Genomic DNA, 16,013 nt, shown 5'->3' on the forward strand with positions numbered 1-16,013 from the left:
AAAATCAGGCAACATTTTGTGAGTTCCGTTACAAAGGTCTTCTGTTACGAATGCGAGAACATAGATGGTTAGAGTTTTGGCTCTACTTACATCCTTACCTACCATTTCTTGGGTGCGTTTACCACAGAACGTGAGAATACAGCGCTTGCTTCCTCTTGTCTCCGCATTTTTTGTTTGGCATTGATACCGGTCCGGTCAGTAACTGGTGTCGCATCAATGATGTTGTCGAAGGCATCATTGTCGCCCAAATCTGAGCCAGACTCAGAGTCTGAATCGACTGGAACAGACACCGTTCTTGTAATCTTTTCCGGCGGTCTCCTGTCTTCTATGCTCGGGTTCGAAAAGGGCTTTGATGCGAGCACTCGCCGTCGAAGCTCAGCCATTTCTTCTTCGTCATCCTCTTCGTCGGACATCGCTAATGGATCACCAACTTCAACCCCACCATCTTCGCCGTCCTCATCATTGCTCTTCGGAGCGTCCGAATCATCCTCATCTTCGTCATCCGAGTCGATCACAGGTCGTCGGTTCATATTGCCTCCTTTCCATGCGTCCTCACCGCCAGTGCCACCGTCCTCGACTCTGCTTTCTGAGTACTCGCGCTCGATCTTAGCCAGCCAGATTTCTTCTGCCTTCTTAATCTCTTCTTCATTGGCGCAGGCCGCATAGCGTTTCAGAAGCTGAGCGTTGATTTCAAGGAAGGGTTCGCCGTAGGAAAAATGCGCGAGCACTTCGTGTGCCCAGTCTTCATGTCCGCAGATGAAGAAGCAAGCTGCAAGGGCTTCTGCGCAGTTCAATCTCCAGGGTCGTCCATAGTTCACCGAGTTAGCTGCAACAAGGTATGGTACTATTCAACTGTGTCAGAATTTTAATCCTTCGCTGGCAGTAAGATAGCGCGTCAGCCATACAAAGTCTTTCGCACTTTCCACCGATCTTGGCCCAAGGAACCTCTTTAATCCTGACCCAAGAGCATTCCACCACAGCTGCCCCATACTGTTCCAGTAGCTCTTTATCTACCGCCGAAACAACCTTCTTTGCATTCGGTCTTTATCCTATAATCAGCGTATACTCTGTCTCCCAATAATTCCCAATTGCCTACGATATGACCACCCCTTGGAACTTCTGCCCAACTGACAGCTCCCGCATGAGCCCAAAATGCATGAGTCTTTTCCCGGAGCATCTTTTTGGATCGCAGTGCTCTAGATCCCAACAAGCTGCTTTGAATGGCGGTCTTCGATTCAGGGCTTCTCCGTCTTCGTTATGAGGGGTGGGGCGGTGGCGGGGTGCATTCGAGTGTTTCTTGCCTTTGGCAGAGAAGCCGTCCTTTTTGTGACGCATCTTATGAAACAAAGGTGTCGATATATTGGAACCGTGGATAGGGAGCCTACAACTGTAACTTCGTATAGAGTGTAGTGGCTATGATGCTCAGGATTTTGAGCAACTCAATGACATCCACACGGCTAAAGCCCGGGACGAGAGCGCCGCAGCATATCAGCACTGGTGCACTCATCGAGATCGTGGTACTTGCAAAGTTTCTGTTTTGAACACACCCGTTGTGACGTTTGACAAACCATTATACGACAGTCTCTGACCTTGAAACAACGGTTGCCACGGCTTTCGGGTTGCCGACACCATGGAAGCTGCCTCGGCGCGGTACGCAGCCAGAGACCGCTTTGGGGGGTTCGGAGAGCCGGCGCAAACTCCCTTACAGAGATACATCCGTAGGAGCTTAGGAATGGATATTAGGGATAGAGTAAACGGCTGATATGACCCCCCAGAGAATGCCGTGGACCCGCAGAACTACGAGCCAAACTTAGCCCTCGACCTTGAGATCTCGGACCTTGTCAATTCCAAAAAGGGCAACGCGTAAGACAAAACAGCCTTACATCCCAATACACTCATGGCTCACCCTACGATAGGCCTCGAGAAGCTGCAGTAGCAATCGTCAACTACATCAATCACAGAAATGCCAATGTGTCATTACTCGCGCTTGCGGTACGGTGGGGCAATCCCTGGCCACACGACATCCAGCTGATGCAGTAGCAGCTCCTCGACATCTGCGTCAAGAACTGCGGCTACCCTTTCCACCTTCAGATCAGTACCAAGGAATTTCTTAATGAGCTCGTCCGACGGTTTCCCGAACGACCGCCCATACGGCCCTCCCGAGTCCAGCTGAAGATATTAGAAGCTATCGAAGAATGGAGGCAGACAATATGTCAGACCTCACGGTACAAAGAAGACTTGGGGTTTATACGGGATATGCATCGGTTGTTAAGTTACAAGGGCTACGTTTTTCCTGAAGTGCGGAGAGAGGATGCTGCGGTCTTAAACCCTAGCGATGTAAGAACGGCCTTCAGCATTGAGGAGGCCTACCTAATTGTCACCAGAACCTCCAATCGGCGGATGAAATGGAAGAGGAAGAAAAGGCAGCCCAGTCTGCGAAGTTACAGGAGCTGATTCGAAGAGGAGGACCAGAAGACCTTCAAGAAGCGAACCGGTTAATGAAGGTCATGGCAGGCTACGACACGAAACACAAAACAGATTACAGGGCAAAAGCAGCGGAAGAGGTCGGAAAGATCCAGCAGAAGGCGAGATTGCTAGAGGAGAGATTACAAAACTTCAAAGCTGGCGATGTAGTGGCAGAGGGAGATATCTTCGAGGTATGCTTCTATTACCCCAGGAGTAGCAGAGAATCAGCAGCTGATTTTGATCAGGAGCTCGCAAATGCCCTTCAAAGCGCTCAGCCTAAAATTCACAGAATGTGCGAGGAAGAATCTGATGACCAGGAAGCCGTTGCAAAACTATTCGAGATAAACGACAGCATACATCGGACTATTGAAAGATACAAACTCATCAAGAAAGGCGATGTTGATGGAGCTTCCAAAATTCCTCAAGGCACTCTCGGCACGTCGACTGGCGTCAGCAAAACTGCGACTAACGAGCTCTCCTTAATCGATTTTAGCGGTGACCCAGAACCTACTACGAGCGCGAGCGGAAACGTGAACGGTTCTAGCGAACAGAAAGGTGCATCGTTGCAGGATGACTTATTAGGTCTCTCCGTTCAAGATCAAGACTACGGCCAAGGAGGAGGCATTGCTCTTGGATTCGGTGCAAACTCAAGTAACAAAAGCTTTGCCAGTGCTATGAGAAAACACACTGACCTCATCAAAGACGTACCTGGACCATCGCTTTTGTCATCGACCACACAGCACAGCTCCGCCAAGGCTTCTGGGTCGAATGCCACACCCCAACCACAGCAACCTCCTTTGCCTGCCAAACCTAATTACGACCCCTTCAAATTCGTGACAAGCTCTATCCCCTCGTCGCGATCGAGTACACCTGCGCCTCCCACTCTTCTCCAAACACAGCAAGCTGCAAAACCTTCACAATCCTCCGCGGATCCTTTTGCCGCGTTGTCATCGGCTGCTTCACGTACAGCATCCCCACTCCCAATGTCACAACCATCTACAAAGCCAGCTCCTCCGCCTTCTGCCTCCTTGTTTGACTTTGCATCTTCGAAACCTGCAGTAACTCAAAGCCAACCTGCACCAAACTCTCAACAAGCCACGAATGGTGCATCAGCCGATGACGACTGGACTTTTACCTCAGCACTGCCTGACGACGGCTCAGAGCTCCCAGCTCACAACAGTTTGACTGTCTCGAATACGGCAGTGAAAGTAGATTTTCGCGTAAAAAGACCCGAAAGCACTGATTCTGCCATATCAATAAGTGCCTTATTTTCCAATAACACACCCAGTCTCATTACCGAGTATACCCTTCAAGTTGCCGTAACCAAGGTAAATAGCATGTGAAGTCAAGCGGAACGTAATGCGTTGCTAACGTATTTTGATAGGGCTTCATGCTCAAGCTTACACCCCAGTCTGGGCGTACTTTACAGCCAAATCAGAAATACGGGATTACGCAGCACATAGTGCTCAACGGTGTGGCGAGAGGGCAAGCAAATTCTGCAATTATACGCTGGAAAGCCTCTTATAAGGTTGCTGGCGAATTACGGCAGGAACAAGGAGAGGTGCCCCCTTTGGGTATTGCTTGATATAGCAGCCATCTGTGCCTACAGAATTTTTTGAACGTAAGGGCCATGGCCTACCACCTTTTTCCACTGCTACAATACAGTGTCATTCCAACAGTGCCTATCTATTGATCAGCCGCCTTCGCGGTCCCAGAGATATACCCAGTAGCTTTCTGCTCTGACACCGCACCCTCCCCTTTCCACAATTCTAAAGCCGCGGACGCGGGCGAGTTGCTTTTCCATTTGCGCATATATGGCCCCAGAGACGCAATGACACCCCCCGTCTCGTAATACGTCAACGCAGCCGCCCCTGGGGGATCCAAAGCAAGACGAAAGCGTATGATCATCGGAGAGAATTCTTCTGACTGGTACTGAAATACGCCACCGGGGATGGGTTCGTCGAGCTCGGCATGGTTCGCCTGTTTGAGCTCGTTGAGGGCGGATATGGCTCGGTCGACGAGGGCTCGTAAGCTGCCGTAGGGGAGGCTGGGCTCGGAGTAGGAGTGGAAGGTTGTTAGGTAGCGGTTCTGGGCCCAGAGAATGTCGATGGGGTCCGGCGGGTCGCCGAGGGTTACATTGAATAGGTGCCTGCACAGACTTCATTGATAGGCTGCAAAAGTGTGGAGATTGAGGGAAGCTTACAATGAAGAGCTATTGGTGTCAAGTGTAGCAGTTATGTCTGGCACCTCCTGCGAGAGGCCTAATGTATCTGGAAGAATGCCCATTGCAAAGAGAGTACCAAAGCTCACTCGAAGCCCCAAAAATAATAGCTGGCTTGTGAGCATATTCATGTGCTTGGCGGTCTTTTTCAACATGTTTGATTCGACGAAACATGTGACGCAATATTTGATGAAAAGAGAAGCAGACGCTGCAAGTATCACGGAACCACGCTTTAAGGACATGAGGCTGCGCTGTCGCGAAGCGGCAGTGACAAAAGTGAGCCGCATATTCATACCTTAGTTTACTCACCACAATAGGCGCCTACGAGCTGTTTAAGTTTTATAGATCCATTAGAGACACTTGAAAGTAAAATCACTTTCACCGCTTCTGAGCTATTCCACCCAAAGTATGAAGATAACTGTGGGATTGAAAGAGTTGTCTAGAAAGCAGACAGAGCCTGTCTCCTTCATCGGAGCGCTGGATCACCTCTCTCTTCAAGCAGTGGTAATGATACTCTTCTGTGGGCTCCTAGGGAGAACGTAACAGTCCAGCGATGTTTGGATAGCAAGGTCAAAAATGTTGGCAAACATGAGTACTCGTAGTATCCAGAAGTGAGCTACCTCGCTTAGTAGCGCCGGCTATATCCACCAATTAGACTACTAGATTTCTCCGCAATATCATACTAGTTCTTATCTTAGATATAGAAGAGATAAACTATTATTCTTCAATAATGGCTTTAAATACTATATTCGTATGTAAGTGAGCCTTTCTACCAGTCTTCCTACATATAGCTAATCATGTAGAAACTCCAAACAACTTTCCTATCGGTCATCATCGCCCTCAAATAAACGATATTATTACATTCGCCCTCCGGGGACAGATATCTCTCAAACCTCTCTTACCAATATTACTATGCTTAACGATAACGGTATGATATTTCTAAGCTGGGTGAATCGTGGGTAAGAGAAGGATATGCTGGAACGTCGTCTGGAGTATAAGACTGAGACTAAATATATTATAGAAGTAACGAATTTTTAGTGGAATAAGGCTGGTGGTAGATGTTCCAGAGGAGATATATCTATCCTCTAAATTTATTACTATCTTTTAGATTATAATAGAGCTATAATTTAGCTCGCCAACGGCCCATAACTAGCTCATTTCATTTCCAATTTTCAACGAGTTCCACTCTCATTTCAGCTTCTCTCTACCTTATCTTTAAAAGCCTTATTAGCCTCTTAATTTTTCGCTAATAAAGCTATAATTCATCTTTTATAGAATTTTATAATAACTTTATTTAGTATAAATTAGATAAATTTAATATCTATTCTATCTTCTTTATTTTACGTTATTCTTATTTATCTTTATAAAGCTTAGTTACTTTAATATATACTAAGATATTATTCTTAATTACCTATATATCTTTATTAGAATTTCGAGTTATAACTTTCTCGATATATTTATATAAAAGAGTTAATAGAATATAATCTCTATACTACTCGATATTAATATTATAATCTTTAAAGATTAAAAGAGATATATACTTAAAAACCTACTCTAAAAAACGTTGTTTTTTTAGGCCTTTATTATATTTATCTTTATTACTCTCTCGAACTAGCTAATTATAAATATTAATTTATTAATTCTTATTTTATATTTTATTAGTATTTCTTATATAAAAGTTAATATAAAAATATACTTCTATAATAATATACTTTAGAGTTTCAGAGACTTTCGCGAGATTCTATTTTTCTATTATATCTTTTTTAAATTCTTAATTCTTTAATATAATTTCGACCTTTAACTTACGATATTTAATTATAATACGTATAAGTTAATAGTACTATAAATCGATATTAGACTTCGTAGAATATAAACTCTAATATATTTATATAAATTATACTAATATATCGATTATAGCTATCGTTTTAACTAGTTTTCCTTCCTCTATCGAAATACGACGTTATTTATAATTATTATCTTAAATTTTATAATAATATTCGTTATTAGCGATAAAGATAGATTCTTTATCTAACTCGCTAAGAATTTATATATAAAGATTATCTTATTTATATTTCTTATAATAATTTAGATATAACTTCTTTAGCTCGATTTTTCGCTTAATTCTTTTAATAATATAATCGTTATCGTTAGTCTTATATATATATTTAAAAGTAACTCTTATAAGAAGAAATTAAGAGACTAATAACTATAATTTATTTTTATCTCGTTTGTTTTTTTTGGCCTTAGAGATCTCGATATTTTCTTATTAAATAGTCTTTTTATAAAGTAATCTAGAGTGCTTTAGAATAGTCTAATAAACTATTCTTAAAAGATCTATTTAGTCTTCTATTCGAATAGAGACTTTAATTCTATTAAAGTCGTCTAAATATACTAAGATATTATTAAAATCCTCGTTTTTAGCTCTATTAAGCGCTCTTCGTATAATATTAGCTATAATATAAGCTTTTATATCTATTTTTCGCTTAATTATATTAAATTCTTTAAGATATAATAGTTTATAAATAATAACTACTACTCTAAGAGCGTAACTAATCTCGATATTATATAGAGCTATAGAATAATAATATAAGACTAGTTATAGTGGAGTATACTACTATAAACAATAAAATAAATATAGCTATTTGCCGAGAGACCCTGCCAAGACGCTAAATTTTAGCGTAGGTAGCTCACTTCTGGATACTACGAGTAGATGAGTGGTTCTGGGGTCAATAGTAGCACGTGCAAGATCTCCAACTAGCTCAGCCTTATGGGTCTCGAAGCTCTTCTCCCAAATCCTTTCCCGAATGCACCTACGTACATCCCAAAATACGATCACAGAGCATAGCTATGAATGCCGCCTCTGCTACGATCTGCTTCGATTCCAAGGGTCTATTTGGAGCTCCTGACTCCTGTAGCGGCGCTCAACGCAACCTTGCGACCCCAAGATGTTAGTGCCCCGTTCATGGGGCTGTTATCTTCGCCTTGCGCCGGACACGTCGCTGACGGCTACAGGTTGGCGCATTATGGTTCCGCAAACGCGGCGAGAAAAAAACCCTCCTCAGGACCCCCAGACGAACCCTTTTCGAGCTTCACGCCGGGCGACAAATTCTTCAATTACCCTTCGACCTAGTCCTGGAGACTATGAGCTCAGGAAGATCAGGCTCAGAGGTACGATTCACTACATCGGAAGACCTCATAGCTGCTCTGGGACCCATGGGGCCCCAGTATGTAGACCTGCAGCAAAGCATTGACAAGGTGAATCTGTCCTATGTCAGGAATCCAATGCTCCTCGTTCAGAACAGAGAGGAAGCCATCAGAGAAGCCAGGCATGCCGAGAGAGAGGCAAAGATTGCGCGGAAGGAACCAATCCATCGAATAACTTTGAAAGACTTGCTTATTCAATATCTACGGCATGTGGATCCCATACTCGAGTATCAAGCTCGTCTCAAGAATCCAAATTCCCCATGTAAAGGATTGGACGACGCATTGCTGGAGCTCTTCAACGAGGATAACACCAGATTTCTTGGTCGTAGAGGGTGGGATGTAACCGACTTAATGAATTGGACCTGGGTTTTGACCTCGGAGACGACCGAACGTGCAGCAACTCGACTGTTGGCGATTGCGCATCAGGGATTCCCAAAGCTTGGAGATGGGATGTTGATCCCCCAATTTGTCTTTCTTTTCTTACTTCGTCGACGAAATCCGAGCGCAGAGGCCCTGAGGTCTTTGTTGATCTACGCTTGGGAACTGATGGAGAAGTCGGAAAGCTTGCTGGAACCGTTACCTCCACTGGAGAAGCTCGCGGATGATGCACTCCAAGGAAAGAACCTCACAAATACTCGCGTTGTCAAAAGCGCAGAAGACGATCCGCTCGGGATGAACGGAAGCGTCTTCATGATTATGGTTATAAGGCTACTACGTTCTGCTCGCACGGTGTGGCCAGCAGCTTGCGACAACATCGTAGCCTTAGTCAATCGATATTTGGACGGCGTCAATTTCCGTGCAGGGGCCTCGCAAATGACCACTCTGACTTCAGAAGACACAACGCAACTTACGTACATGTACAACACGCTCTTGAAATTGGTGTCGCTTCCAGCGTCAACAGGGCCCTTCCAGTCCGCATTTTACCAGCAGCGAGCGCAATTCAGTCTTTTGAGAAGGATGAATCAGTTTCAACCACCCTTGATTGTCGACAGAAGAGGATATCGCGCTGTTGTCAGTATGCAACTAAGGCATAAGAAGACCTTGAAGGAGCGTGAATGGGCGCAGATGAAAGCAAAATCATGGCCTCCCTGGAAAGAAGAGAAGCTCGGTATAGACGCTAATATCAGTGTCGAGCATGGAACCAGTCGGGCCATGGAAGCTATGAGGCGATCTTGGGAAGCAGGATATGGTCCGGATAATTGGGATATAGGTGCCTCAATCCTTGCAGGCTGGGACACCGATGGTAGTCCTACTATACAGACCCGTGCAGTCTATCTTCCTCATGATCCTCATGAGCGTCGTACCGAAGACGCACAGATCTGGGTTGCTCGAATACGATCGACAAGGACTCTCAATGAAGCTTGGTCTTGCTTCCTGTCGTACAAAGATCAGGAATTCAGATCTGGAGGAGCTTTCTATGTGTACCATCAAATGTTTGAAAAAATTGTGCAGGATGCCAAAAGACCGCCCGCTGAAAACATCAAGCCCAGTTCGACAGATTTCCCTGATGAGCAACCTCCTCTGCCCGGTGATGGTCTAGAGGTCTTGCCTGCTCCCGAATCCCCTCGAGAAGCAGTCTATGTTCGTAGACCACCACCAAATATCGACGAATTCGTCGAATTGATGGCCGAGGATAAGATTAGGCCTGATAAAAAGTTTTTGAGCACCATGCTTACAAATGCGCCGACTCTCGAAGCCGGTCTACAGTACCTTGAAGCAAGCGCAATGCCAAATGAGCACGTACTCGCTTTGAGTGGGGAGAAATCACCGAGCACCCCCAAGGCTCAAGCTGCGCTCGTTGCAATCCCGCCTTACCTTTTTTCTGCCTTCATTCGCCTACTGACTCGATTCCCGCCAAGAATGCCTTATAAAGATCGGCCCAGCGAATATGCTCTTGCTCAAACCGGTTCAGTCTTGGATTCGATGATGGAGAAGACAGAATCGGCTCAGCTTGCTTTACTTCAAAGTTCTTCAGGTTCAAGAAAACCTGTAGAGCTTGCACCCCCAGTAAGATCGATTGTTATAAATCCGCTTCTCAAAGCCATTCAGCTTGTGCTTGCTCGGAAACCCCGATACCGACCTGCATGGTATAACCTTTTTCGAGCGCTCTCTAGTCCTAGAGTCGTGATAGATGTGGTCTCGAAATTTGTAGACCAAGATTACCAGGACATCAAGACTTGGCAGATGACCTGTGGTCTCTTGAATGAAATGCTTGAGATTGACCAGACCCTTGATCTTGAAGGCTTTCAGATACTCTGCGCCGGACTAGAAAAGGCAATCTTCGCCAGTGAAAGGCTCTCCAGGAACCCACGCATTCGACGAGGAGACAACGGTCCCAGGGACGACATGAGATCCTACGTTGATCGCGTACTTTTGACAGGTCTTCCGCTTCTCAAAGAGATTTTCAAGGACGTCGTCAGATCGAAAACGATGCAGGAAGCGATACCTGTTTCTCTAACGGAAGAGAAGTCAAACATCGACGCATCCATTGAGGAGCACGGTGTATTGGAGTCCGATGATACTGAAAAAGACACTGAAAAAGATTCGATGACAGAATCCAGGGCCTTTTTACCTCCAGGCTGTTTGCTTCCGAGACTACTGGAGGTGCCACACCCCGCTTGTCTTCACGGGTTCATACGAATACTCGGACTTCGCCGAGATTACGACGGTATTTTGGACTTGGTAGAATGGATGTCCCTCTTCGCTGATGACATCAACGCCGTCGCTGACGAAAAAGCGAATTGGTCCAGGATGATGCGGCGGTGTTTGACCGCAATTCACGTGTTCATGGAACGCAGTTGGATAATTCTGGAAAAGAGAGAAGCTGAGGCTCAAGGAGAAGACCCAAGCACTGTACGTGATGAGCTAGAGATGAAGGCGGAACCTGCACCAGCGGGAGTTGTGAGAGCTATTCAAGAGATTGTGAGGCAAAATAAGAGATGGGGCGGTTGGCCTATGCCTCATAACGTGATGCAGTATTGTGCAAATGGGAAGTTCATATAGACTGTAATTACATATCCAGACACCCGGTACAAAGCAAAACGTACCAAATCAACGAAAGCGCCTGCTCTCCAATCATAAATTAGTTGGAACTCCACGGTGTTTACCCAGTAGGCAGAAGAATCCATTCCAGACAAAGCTCCCAACTTTCCGCTGATAGAAATGCGTCCACCCCGACATCCCACCCTCATCTTTCACAGTCACCATGACATCTTCATCGCCCAACCCCGTCTCATCCTTGCTCCTCACCGCCATGTCCGCCTCTCCTCCACCGCCCCCACCCCGTCCCTCCTAAAAACCCACAACATCCCCGCCCCCCACCTCGGCCACATCCGCATCCTCAGTCTCAACAACCCCCGCAGCCGCAACGCCATCTCCCGCCAACTCCTCTCGGAGCTCTCTCACGAAATATCGGCCGTGAAAACGCAGACCGAGGATGAGCTGGCGAGGAGGAAAACCCAGCAACAAGAGAGCGCAGCGCTGGGAGCAGGAACGCGGGTGCTGATTCTCGCCAGCGACCTCGACGAATGCTTCTGCGCGGGCGCGGACCTGAAAGAGCGGCAGAGCATGAGTGCTGCAGAGTACGTTCTCTACACCCACCCACCCACCCACCCACCATGCTATGCTATTCCCCTTTTCTCCAACCAAAATACATACATGCATAGAGAACCCAACAGCCAGCCAGCCAGCTAACAAACCCTCTCACCCCCCAGCACGACCCACTTCCTCCACACCCTCCGCAGCACCCTAACGCAGCTCTCCGGGCTCCCCATCCCGACCATCAGCGCCGTCGCCTCCGTCGCCCTCGGCGGCGGTCTCGAACTCGCGCTCGCGACCACCTTCCGCATCTTCGCCTCCTCGGCCCTCGTCGGCCTGCCGGAGACGCGGCTCGCGATCATACCGGGGGCCGGGGGCACGTATCGGTTGCGGGGGTTGGTCGGGGAGGCCAGGGCGCTGGAGATGGTGCTGACGGGGAGGAGGGTGGGCGGGGTGGAGGCGGGGCGGATGGGGATTTGCGAACGGGTGGTCGATGTGGGTGGTGGGGGGGACGGGGATGGGGGTGGTGGGGAGTCTGCGTCTTGGACGGGGGGGAGGGAGTGGAGGCGGGAGGTGAGGGAGAAGGTGTTTGAGAGCGCGGTGGGGATGGCGAGGGAGATGTGTGAGGGGGGGCCGGGGGCTGTGGGGGCGGCGATGAGGGTGGTGAGGGAGGGGACGGCGGAGGGGGAGGATAGGGAGTATGAGGGTGTTGTGGGGATGGGGGATCGGGATGAGGCGCTCAGGGCGTTTGGGGAGAAGAGGAAGGCGGTGTTTAGGGGGAGGTGAGGGGGGGAGGTTCTGGGGGCATATGTAGAGTATTTTTGTGGAGAATGCGAGCTGGTTGAAGATGATATTGGAGACAATTTCTGTGGAAGTACTCGCGTTGTCTTTATCAATCATCAAGTCGTCCACCCATCGAGAATAATACGCCCATCCAAACACGCCCCAGAGTTCGTACAACGACAGTCAGATCAGTCCAAGAGCTCACAGAACGCCCGCTAATCCAACAGCAATTCACCATCAGCGTCACTCTTACAAATCCTTCAATTGCTCCACAGCCTCATACAACTCTTTCGGATCCTCAAACGTCCTCCAGATCTCCCTCGGCACATCCCTAAACGCCTTCTCGAACCTCTGATCCGTGTTCTTGTCCGTATCTTTCATCTCAGCAACATCCGTCACCTTCCTGATAAATACCGCCTTGACCCATCCCTTATACTTCCTACAAATATCCCCATACGCTTCAGGATCACTCTGTGTGCTGTCACCCACACAAAGCACTTTCCTTCTAGGCAGCCAATTATGTATCTCCTCTATGCGGCTTCGCTTGTAAGCTTCGGTTCCTTGCGTGAGCGACGCGAGGAAGCCACCAAGATCCATCCATGATGCGTCGCGGAGTATGGTAGTGCCTTTGGGGTAATACTGATGCAGGAATGGGCGAAGGAAGGGGTACAGGTTGTAAGGTGAGGCGGAGAGGTAGAACCAGGCTGGGGTGAGGGAGGTGGCGATTTGGGCGTAGAGTTCTGGCATTCCGGCTATGGGGGTGGGGTCCGAGACGAAGGTGCTGCGGAGGATGCCTATGGGGGAGGGGGTCATGGTTATTTTGATTGAGTCGTCAATGTCTGAGAAGCGTCAGAATATGGGTTGAGTGCCGCTCGGGTACGACGTACCTGAGACCATCAACCAACCCTCTGGCTCCGCGAAGTGAGTGAGCATAGGTCCATGAGGGGTGACTTGGGGCGTTATTGCTGAGATCTCGGCGCTTTCTCCCTCTTTGTGGTCTTGGATAGAAACAATAATCTGTTGACTAACGGCGCTTCTTCCACCAGGCCCAAGCTTCTCGACAGTGCCGTTGGGTAATTTGATATCAATGTACCGCGCAGGGGCTATGGTCTCGACAAATGGCTTCAGTCGATGCGCGATCGTCTTCTCCGCCTGCGCTCTCCCTTCTCCATCTGCTAGACCTAGCGTATCTGCAATACTAGCGACCGCTTTACTCCAATCCTTCCCCGTATACCGCTTAAAGTAGGCAGCGGTAAATTGGGCTTGAAATGGCTGTGGCTGATGAGGGTAGACGTGCACAGGTCGGTAGGCTGTATTGTCGAGAAGCCAGACTTCCTCTTTTTCTGGGTCCACGGCTCTTGCCAAGGGGTTGAACTTGCTCAGAAAGGAGCCCATGTTGTCGAGGAAAGAGATGTTCCATCGCGAGCCTATATGTTTTGGGAGCAGCTCTTCTATCTTGTGAAAATCGCCTGCTGACCGGGTCTCGCGCTCTGAGTGTGTCTCCTCCATCACCTGCCGGCCTTTGTCCATGGAGGCGTCCATGGCTGCCTTGGAGGGCACTTGAGCGTTTTGTTCGTCAAAGGATTGGGGCTGTGAGGCTGACGGATGATGTGTGTCTTATTCTTTCTAGGGTGGTCGCAAAAAATATATACAGTGGAAGGACATGATACGGTAGGAATAAGAAGGAAAGTCAGAGGATGATGTGGTTGGTGAGAAGTCAGGTGGATTGAGAATTGACATCTCATCGTTACACGTGTTTGCGCGAAATGCCTTAGGGCCAGGGCGCGCCCTTACGGTAACCACATATTTTCAAAATATGCCCACAGATTTTCAAATTAGCGTACTATATATACACGGTTTCGTTCGATAACCATATTTTCACTTACTAGGTTATATTTCGTCTTGAAAATATGAAAATTATAGGTTAATCTATACAGAGGTCTGCACCGAAAGTCCTGCACCCGCACTAGTGCAGCCCTAACCCTACTTTCGGAAAGCGGCCCTGTAGAAAGGAAGCCTAGAAATATCTTCTCACAGCGCATGGATGGGACTTTAGGTACTTCTTTTGGCTTGATAGGGGCATTAAGCCCCGAAACCTGGGAGCCTGGCTAGGGCTAGGTGCGATTCCGAAGAACTCCAGACGCATTGTCCAGGTAGCCCTTTAGGTGGGGCGTTATCCGAAGTCTAAGCGCAAGAGTCTTGGCGGGTGCAGGACTTTCGGTGCAGACCTCTGTAATTTAAGACTTAAATATACGCTAAGTATATAGAAATAGTAGATATTTATAACTATAACAAGTAAAGGCCCATGAATTAAATTCATGGAGTTGGAATTTTCTAAGTCAAATCGAATTTTAGCCCTAGCCCTAAGTCAAATCGAACTCTAATCGCTTGCTATGCGTTTTTGACCTACTTCCACTACTATAAAATTGATTTAATCTATATAGTATACAGGTACATATGTGCGGAGAGAGGCGCGCTAAGGCCTAATTAGGAAGGTGTAATAATTGCCTATAAAAAACAGAGAAAGGCCATATCCTTATGGCAAGAAGTATCGAAATACCGGAAAGAAATAGAGACAACGTGCCAATTAGTGGTGTGAATCCCACAATATCTCCTGCCGCAGTGAAATTTTTCGAATAATGAAATAGCTGTAGACATCGGACGGTTTCAATTCGTCCAAATATGCATCGTTCCGGAGTGATGATTTGATGTGGAACCGTGGAGAGCATATGACGTGGGACCTTGGAGAGCTGTCTTGACGATGGTGGCCTTGTTGCCGCTTGGTTTCTCCGCAGTGTTCTCTATAGTGTTCTCCGCAGTGTTCTCCGCATTTGCCTGTTGTAGTTCCTCCTTTTACTCCTTAATGTAGTGGGGATGATAGGCTAAGTTGTAGTGGTGTTCTCCGCTTGCTGAGTGATGATGTGATGTGGAACCGTGGAGAGCATGTGACGTGGGATCTTGGAGAGCTGAGCCGTGTTCTTGACGATGGTGGCCTTGTTGCCGCTTGATTTCTCCGCAGTGTTCTCCGCATTTGCCTGTTGTAGTTCCTCGTCTTACTCCTCCTCTTGTAGAGTATCAGACTGAGTGGCTAGCTGAGTGGCTGACTGAGTGGATAACTGATATGACGTGGGATCTTGGAGAGCTGAGCCGTGTTCTTGGTGCTGGGGGCCTTGTTGCCGCTTGGTTTCTCCGCAGTGTTCTCCATAGTGTTCTCCGCAGTGTTCTCCGCATTTGCCTGTTGTAGTTCCTCCTCTTACTCCTTAATGTAGTGGGGATGACAGGCTAAGTTGTAGTGGTTTTCTCCGCTTGCTGAGTGATGATTTGATGTGGAACCGTGGAGAGTATATGATGTGGGATCTTGGAGAGCTGAGCCGTGTTCTTGGTGCTGGGGGCCTTGTTGCCGCTTGGTTTCTCCGCAGTGTTCTCCATAGTGTTCTCCGCAGTGTTCTCCGCATTTGCCTGTTGTAGTTCCTCCTCTTACTCCTTAATGCAGTGGGGATGATAGGCTAAATTGCAGTAGTTTTCTCCGCTTGCTGAGTGATGATTTGATGTGGAACCGTGGAGAGCATATGATGTGGGATCTTGGAGAGCTGAGCCGTGTTCTTGGTGCTGGGGGCCTTATTGCCGCTTGGTTTCTCCGTAGTGTTCTCCGCATTTGCCTGTTGTAGTTCCTCCTCTTACTCCTCCTCTTGTAGAGTATCAGACTGAGTGGCTAGCTGAGTGGCTGACTAAGTGGATAACTAATATGACGTGGGATCTTGGAGAGCTGAGCCGTGTTCTTGGTGCTGGGGGCCTTGTTGCC

The 16,013-nt window shown here is 47.5% G+C and overlaps 6 protein-coding genes across 6 annotated transcripts; 3 read left to right on the forward strand and 3 right to left on the reverse strand.

The window, feature by feature from the left end:
• Window positions 1–98: 98 nt before the first annotated feature.
• HO173_006187 (uncharacterized protein) lies at window positions 99–1,335 on the reverse strand (the record flags this gene model as incomplete). The annotated part of the gene is made up of 3 exons (XM_037308098.1): window positions 99–844; window positions 906–1,042; window positions 1,097–1,335. The coding sequence occupies 3 exons, from the start codon at window positions 1,333–1,335 to the stop codon at window positions 99–101; spliced, it is 1,122 nt and encodes a 373-aa protein (XP_037164872.1).
• A 295-nt stretch (window positions 1,336–1,630) lies between these two features.
• HO173_006188 (uncharacterized protein) lies at window positions 1,631–4,051 on the forward strand (the record flags this gene model as incomplete). The annotated part of the gene is made up of 8 exons (XM_037308099.1): window positions 1,631–1,718; window positions 1,776–1,863; window positions 1,917–1,992; window positions 2,044–2,337; window positions 2,385–2,657; window positions 2,712–3,117; window positions 3,169–3,794; window positions 3,851–4,051. The coding sequence occupies 8 exons, from the start codon at window positions 1,631–1,633 to the stop codon at window positions 4,049–4,051; spliced, it is 2,052 nt and encodes a 683-aa protein (XP_037164873.1).
• A 101-nt stretch (window positions 4,052–4,152) lies between these two features.
• On the reverse strand, window positions 4,153–4,752 carry HO173_006189 (uncharacterized protein; the record flags this gene model as incomplete). The annotated part of the gene is made up of 2 exons (XM_037308100.1): window positions 4,153–4,615; window positions 4,670–4,752. The coding sequence occupies 2 exons, from the start codon at window positions 4,750–4,752 to the stop codon at window positions 4,153–4,155; spliced, it is 546 nt and encodes a 181-aa protein (XP_037164874.1).
• Window positions 4,753–7,632: 2,880 nt separating this feature from the next.
• Window positions 7,633–10,894, forward strand: HO173_006190 (uncharacterized protein; the record flags this gene model as incomplete). Its single annotated transcript, XM_037308101.1, has 2 exons — window positions 7,633–7,638; window positions 7,700–10,894. The coding sequence occupies 2 exons, from the start codon at window positions 7,633–7,635 to the stop codon at window positions 10,892–10,894; spliced, it is 3,201 nt and encodes a 1,066-aa protein (XP_037164875.1).
• A 159-nt stretch (window positions 10,895–11,053) lies between these two features.
• HO173_006191 (uncharacterized protein) lies at window positions 11,054–12,214 on the forward strand (the record flags this gene model as incomplete). Its single annotated transcript, XM_037308102.1, has 2 exons — window positions 11,054–11,472; window positions 11,605–12,214. 2 exons carry the CDS (start codon window positions 11,054–11,056, stop codon window positions 12,212–12,214), a joined length of 1,029 nt encoding a protein of 342 aa, XP_037164876.1.
• Window positions 12,215–12,460: 246 nt separating this feature from the next.
• On the reverse strand, window positions 12,461–13,753 carry HO173_006192 (uncharacterized protein; the record flags this gene model as incomplete). The annotated part of the gene is made up of 2 exons (XM_037308103.1): window positions 12,461–13,050; window positions 13,099–13,753. The coding sequence occupies 2 exons, from the start codon at window positions 13,751–13,753 to the stop codon at window positions 12,461–12,463; spliced, it is 1,245 nt and encodes a 414-aa protein (XP_037164877.1).
• Between the last annotated feature and the right edge of the window lie 2,260 nt (window positions 13,754–16,013).

The sequence above is a fragment of the Letharia columbiana genome, assembly GCF_014066305.1.
Source record: "Letharia columbiana isolate WasteWater2 chromosome Unknown Sc0000018_s1, whole genome shotgun sequence".
Taxonomy (NCBI): domain Eukaryota; kingdom Fungi; phylum Ascomycota; class Lecanoromycetes; order Lecanorales; family Parmeliaceae; genus Letharia; species Letharia columbiana.